The following is a 6,406-nucleotide window of genomic DNA, read 5'->3' on the forward strand; positions in this document are numbered from 1 at the left end:
TTGACATGAAATGGACAATTACGCGGCAGTAAACCTTCATAGGTTAAAGATGTACATCGAACAGGAAGCAAATCTGCAGTGTTGTCATGCTCTAGACTCATGTTTGCATGCTGCACAGATTTGTTAAATAACCTCAGGAAGGACAATGTTATTTTAAAATCAAGTATTTAATGTTCATTTGAGTTGTGTGTGGGTGGAGTTTACATGAGAGTCCTCATCCTTCTGAATGAGCCCACAATGGGGTTGTGGCAGCCCCAGTCACCACAGGCCCTGTACTCTCCAGGGCGCAGGAAATATTGGCGTCCCCTGTAGTTAGGGTGCTCGTAGAAGATCCAGTAACCCTCCATGACGTTGCAGGAGTAAATGTCACGGTAGTGGAAGCGCTCATAGACACTGGGGCAGTCATCCGTGAACTCCATTGTGTGTCCCATCATGTCAGGACTATTATAGATCTTCATCCTGTAGGATCCTCTATACTGTATGTTAAAGAAATCAGAACATGGTTATTATGGTATTTTTATAGGTGCAACCCCAGAGAGCAAAGCTTCCTGCCCTGAGCTCATTTCATCTTTGAATTCTAGTCAGTACTTGTACTACTCCTGTTTCTACAAATGAGAATGAGCAACAACTGTTTTGCAGCATGACGGAATTAAACAACTGAGAAACACTGAATGTGACTAATGGAATTAGAATAAGGGCATGAAGGTAGAACGTCTTATGGGAGATGTGACGTATTCCTTTTAAAGGCTGACTGGGTCTCCTTGTGGGCCTTGCAGCAGACATTTTTATGCTATGACCGGACTGAGCATCTGTCAATTACATCAAAAGGCCAGTGATCAACTTCCATTTCTAAAGTGGCATTTGATGTACAAGGTGAGCTATGATTGGCGGGGGTCTCTCTGTTTGATTGACTTACAGGGGGGAACATCTGGCAGGAGCGGATGCAGTTGTTGAAGCCCATCCAGCAGTTGTAGTCAGGGTAATCGCCAGAGCTGAGGATGTACTGGTAACCCATGTAGTAAGGCTTCTCATAGGCCACCCAGTGGCCACCACTGACACGGATGGAATTACAGCAGTTGAAGTGCCTGAAGGTGTCCACGCAGTCGCTGCTACACTCCCAGTGGCGGCCCTGGGAGTTGTGGCCTTCATAGAAGATGATCTTGCGAAGGAGAGAGAGGCATGTATCAAGTTAATGTGAGGTTTATAGATTGAGTGGCTGCGATACTCATGAACGGACTGTAGGGGACACTGCTCTCCTGTGAACAAACTAAATGACTTTTTCATGAGCCCTATGTGTGTACAAACCTCTCCAGCCTGCTTTACACTTACAGTATGTACTTATTTTCAGTGTTTTAAAAAGTGAAAATCAAGGAAATTGAAACTGTTTGGCTCTACATGAACATTACGTACACTGTCAGCTTCTAAAATTGGATGAAACAGAAATTGTTGCTGTTGAACACATACGGTACAATGATTTTGTTATATTTAGATAAAATGTAATTGGTGATCTATAAAAATGCATCAGTTTCACACACATATAAGCACTTTTTCCCTTCAAAAGTACATTTTAGCAGATACATTTGACTGAAGTACTTTTTGCTATCTTGCTTCCTGTCTGTATTTTTTTCCCTGTTAAATTATTTGATGTGTTCCCAAATGATGCCAGTTTCTTTCTTCAGCCTTTCATCAAACCTTTCTCCTTCAGACCATATTGCATGTGAGCTCATACCTTTCCCATGGTTGCACAGCTGTGGATGCTTGCACATCGTAGCCCTATACACCCTTCCAGGTCCTTTTATACGCTCTCACTGACCACAAGGCCTCTGACACATCAGGGACTGCAACTCTTTACCTTTTCAAATGCCATCTACTGTTCCCTTTGTATGACTGCCCATGGGGAACTTGTCTCCTGTCAGCTAGAGTTTACCTATAGAATTGGCACCGCCCTCCCAAAAACCCGCACATAGAATAACAAGTGCTATTCTATGTTTGCATGACCCTTGTTCTGCTGTGACCTTGTGATGCAGCCTTTTGAAATATCACACAAAGGCCCTTTTAAAGCATACAGTGGGTTAGGTCATTTTTGGGGGGCACTCTCTAAACTAGTACTTGACTACAGTAGGCCATGGTTTTCATTTCATGGCTTGCTTGGACAGAAAATAGTAACACAGTTTTCATCCAGTCCCTGTTTAAGTCAGTATAGACTGGTACCTTTCTTAAGTGGTACAGGTTCCCATGTAATTGTTGTTCAGTTCCCGTTAAAGAAAAGTGGTGCTGATACTGTGGACAGAGTCAAGCTTTTGTGTTGATGTAATCTACAGTGATCTGTTGTTTCTTTTTGCTTCCATAGCCTGCAGTTCTACTGTGATGCCAGACGGGACTGGTCTGTTTGCAGATGTACAGACAGAACTGCTCAGTGTGTGTGTTTGTGTGATATAAAAGGAGGGGTTTGGGGCATCTGTGTGTTTGAGTCTTTGTATAAAATGATAGATGTTTGGACTTGAGTCTGTGGCTTGTAAGCATAGCCCAGAGCTGAAGGGGAAAGGCCAGAAAGAGTTGCCGCCATGTATTGTGTTCCCAAAGCCCTGCTGATGCCAGAAAGGTCAGTCTCATCCTTTAGCCTTTCATCAGGATAAAGAGCTTGTGCCCCTTCTCCACTGTGGAGCTTTTTGCAGCTTCAGCTGTGTAAAAAGGCAAATGTTTTCAGAAAGCACAATAGCTATTATGTTCCTGGGGAATAACATTGCTACTGTGGTAGTATATCCAGAGCCATATGACATTGTTTCAGTGTTAAGGAGGAGCGTTGATAAGCTTTTGCTCCTTTGATTGTTCATTGACTCAAAACTTTCATAGGCTTCAATAGGTTTCATGTTTGAAGCTGCACTCTTTTTCTGTGACATAAGCAAATCATTGATATCCTTTCATCACACTGTGCAGCGTAATTGTGACAGATTATCAGATGGGGTTTTGTTTTGTGAGGTTTTGAAGTGAATGTTTACTCCAGGAGGAAAGGTTTTTATCAGAACATATAAGAAACAAATGTGTAGATTTTCGTCATATGTTCATTTATAGATTAATGATTTCTTTCATCATGCTTGTTAAATGTAAAATCTTTTTACCCAGAAGCCATTATATTAAGAGGAAAACCATACTCTGGCTGGAAAGCATTAGTTGAAACTCCTTGTGATACAGTAGCAAGCATTTGCTGCTGCTGCTTAGTCTGACCTTTGTATTGAGAGAAGTATGTATTGTAAGTGGGGTGCAATACAATGTCTAAACCAAGAGAAACAACAAAGCTTGTATTGCTGCAACCATCATTACTATGATTCTCATTTTCATCACTGAGCAACATCAGCTAACCCCAACTCATTAATCAGGACCTTGGCTCCCTCCATATGGCTTCCAGTGGGGAACCTTGTTTCACAGGATCTCAAATGATCATCTTTAGCTGTGTTACAAGACATCTCTTCCCCACCCTGAAGGGAAAGCAACATCACAGAGGCCCTTGCCTGCTTTCTCAGTTCCCCCTGGATGAGAAGAAAGCTACCCGCTGTGGAGCGTTCCACTCTTCATCTCAGAATGATGGAAGAAAAGGAAAGGAGAAGGGAGCAGAGTGGGGGGGGGCTAGATTTGCAGCTCCATTGTGTCCGAGGAACTCGCTGTGCAATCTGTATAATCGCGTGGGACATGATGACACTATTAGCCTACAGAATGACTGTCAGTTGGGGACCTCTTTGATTGATGTGCTCCCCACAGAGAGAGGAGAAACTTTGACAGATAGCAACCCCAATGTTAGTTAACTTGCTAAATTTTCAACTAGTTGGCTTCCAGAAGAAACTTACATTTGTGCTGCTAATAACTAGTTAGGATGTGAATGTGCGGTTCACTCAGTAAACACATTTCAGGTCAGAGGAGATTTCTCTCAATTAAGAAGAAATCGTATTCCCATAATCCAAACCATGGTCTCTCTGACCCTTCTATATGCAAAAGTCTCACCCCTAAAATGTTGCAGGGAGAGATAGGAGAGCAGCCATGCTTACACTGCCTAAAATATGCTTGTCTATTGAACAGTCGTTGCAAAAACACTGTGGTACTGAGGTGTAAACAAGGGGTCTATGTGAGTTTTGCTCCTGAGAACTGACTAATCTGGTGCTGAAAATGCGGTATGATCGGAAAGCGCCTGCCAAAAAGCCTCCCACACCGGGAGTAGAATGAGGACCTCTCTTTTGCTCCGAGATCATCCTCTCCATTCTTTCTGTCAGAAAATCTCCAGGCATCCTCCCTCTCTTGTCACTGCCAGCACACCGGCTCTATCGGGATTGCCAGACGCAGGAGCCACTATGAGCTTGTGCCAGGGCCAGGATTTACCGCGATGTGTCTGATGTGCTCCATCTTTTTGCTCAGGGATAATTAAAAGAGGAAATGGTGTTGGAAGAACAGAGTGGAAAAGTAGGAGGAGGGGCTCGGACTGAGCAAATGAATGCAGCTGTCAGTCGAGTTGTTGATGTGTTATTTGTTTTTCTCCTTCTCTGAGATTTTGTGTGGAGCTGCTCCCCATCAGGATTTAGTTTTAAAGTTTGTGGCATATCTCAACTCCATACATGTATTTGAAAACATTTAGGCTGATGAAGAACTCCTCTTAGCAATGAAATCACAATAAGAATATTCAATCATTTAGGTGCAATGGTGAAAGAAATATTTGCCGCACTTTATTTTACAAGCCCACTATTTCCAAATAATTTCTTGAAAGTTCCCTGCAAAGAACAATGTAGTTTGTTATTAATTACAGAAAAAGTCACAAAGTTCAATGACTTTTTTTTTCTTAGTTAGTCCACTGACTAAAGTCGCTCACTATAAACCCCAGTTAATGCTTGCTCTTCTTCATTTATGCTGAGTTGAATGGTTGTTTTTAGACAAATTTAACATTTTGCACCTTGTGTCCTCTGAAGAAAGCCTGAATTTTGTTCTAGCTTAGCATTTAGAAATAACTGGAAGGGTATTAACTGTATCTCTTTCTAATTGTAACTGTAATTGGCACCAAATTATATGGTTCCCCCCAAGAAAACCTAGGAAATTATTTAGAAATAAACCAGAATTTACAAACCTGTAAAATAAAGTGTCACTGAAAAATGCTGTTGTACACCTAAGATTTCACCTGTTTTATAGTCCTTGTCTATTTACACTTAAGTGAGCTTTAATATTGATGTTACATAAAATGTGCTTCTAGATCCTTTTTAGAACTGCTTCACCAGTACCACACTTGATACCAGAGTTAGACCAAATTGTCCAGATTTTCGTTTATCATGGATTTTCTACACATTAGTACAAGCTATCTTTCAGGGAACCTGAACTGTTCTAATGCATTGTGCATCTTTTTTTATTTTATTTGAATACATCAACTTGAGATGCTGCACCATACAGCATGGCCCAAGCTCTGTGAAAAGCAGGACAACTCCTTTTGTCTCTCATCAGACACACTAAGGGGAGCGATGGCTTTTAGATGCTCTCACTCCTCATCTCCACACTCTGTTTTGACGTGGCATGTCTCCCATGCCCCAAAGCTTTAAAGGTTTAAAGAGCAACTTTTCACCCTGTAATCCAGGTGCCTTTCAAACAAGTCACGCTGTTTACTGACACACGACAAAAAAGTTCAACCGCCTCTCATTTCTCTGCTTATAAGACCGTACCTCACCTCAGAGCCTGGTAGTCATTCCTCCTGAGCACCATGAACAAACAGAAGCTCAGCGAGAAGGGGCGCCTGCCTCTCACCACTCACTAAATTTGTAATCGGATGTGATGCTGTTGTTCACTTCTTCAAATTTGTCATCAAAGCAAATGTGTTCTGACAACAGCTAGTGACAAGTGCACCAGAGGAGAGGCAGCAAATCAGCTTTTTCACATCGCATATCAATTATTGATCATGTTACAGCCACCCCACCCCAGCAAGTAGACACCTTGTGATAATGAAATACATCAATTTAAAAAATAAATAATAAACTGGGGTCGGCTCCATTGTTGCAAAGCCTTAAGAGCTTGATTGACTGCCTGCACAGTTTCCTCGTTGGCAGTCAGGCAGATCAAAGGAAGGTTCCTCTTATTGCCCAAGGCCACTTGCAATTTATTTAGAGGAGCAGCGCTGCTGTCCCAGCAGGTAACATTACTGGGCAGAGACACTGAGGATAGTCATGGCTTTGAGGTGCCTCTCAAATCCCACCTCTGCTGGATCTATCAAACTTGTGCAAGAAATACATACATATGATTTACAAAAATCCTCCTTTATAACAGAAAGTTAAGCGGTAGACAAGACTACAATAATGTCCTCATATGCTTTAAAGGCTGTGACCTTTTTTTGTCCTAAAATACTTATATTGCTATTTGATTTTGTTACATTTTGTAGTATTCTTCT

At 41.8% G+C, this 6,406-nt stretch overlaps 1 protein-coding gene across 1 annotated transcript; it reads right to left on the minus strand.

Annotated features, from left to right (window-relative positions):
• Positions 1-200: 200 nt before the first annotated feature.
• On the minus strand, positions 201-1,180 carry crygmxl2 (crystallin, gamma MX, like 2; the record flags this gene model as incomplete). Its single annotated transcript, XM_020605016.1, has 2 exons — positions 201-476; positions 917-1,180. Coding segments are annotated over 2 exons (540 nt in total), but the record flags the coding sequence as incomplete, so codon positions are not given.
• Positions 1,181-6,406: the final 5,226 nt, after the last annotated feature.

This window comes from Monopterus albus, unplaced genomic scaffold, assembly GCF_001952655.1.
Source record: "Monopterus albus unplaced genomic scaffold, M_albus_1.0 scaffold69.1, whole genome shotgun sequence".
NCBI classification, from domain to species: Eukaryota; Metazoa; Chordata; class Actinopteri; order Synbranchiformes; family Synbranchidae; genus Monopterus; species Monopterus albus.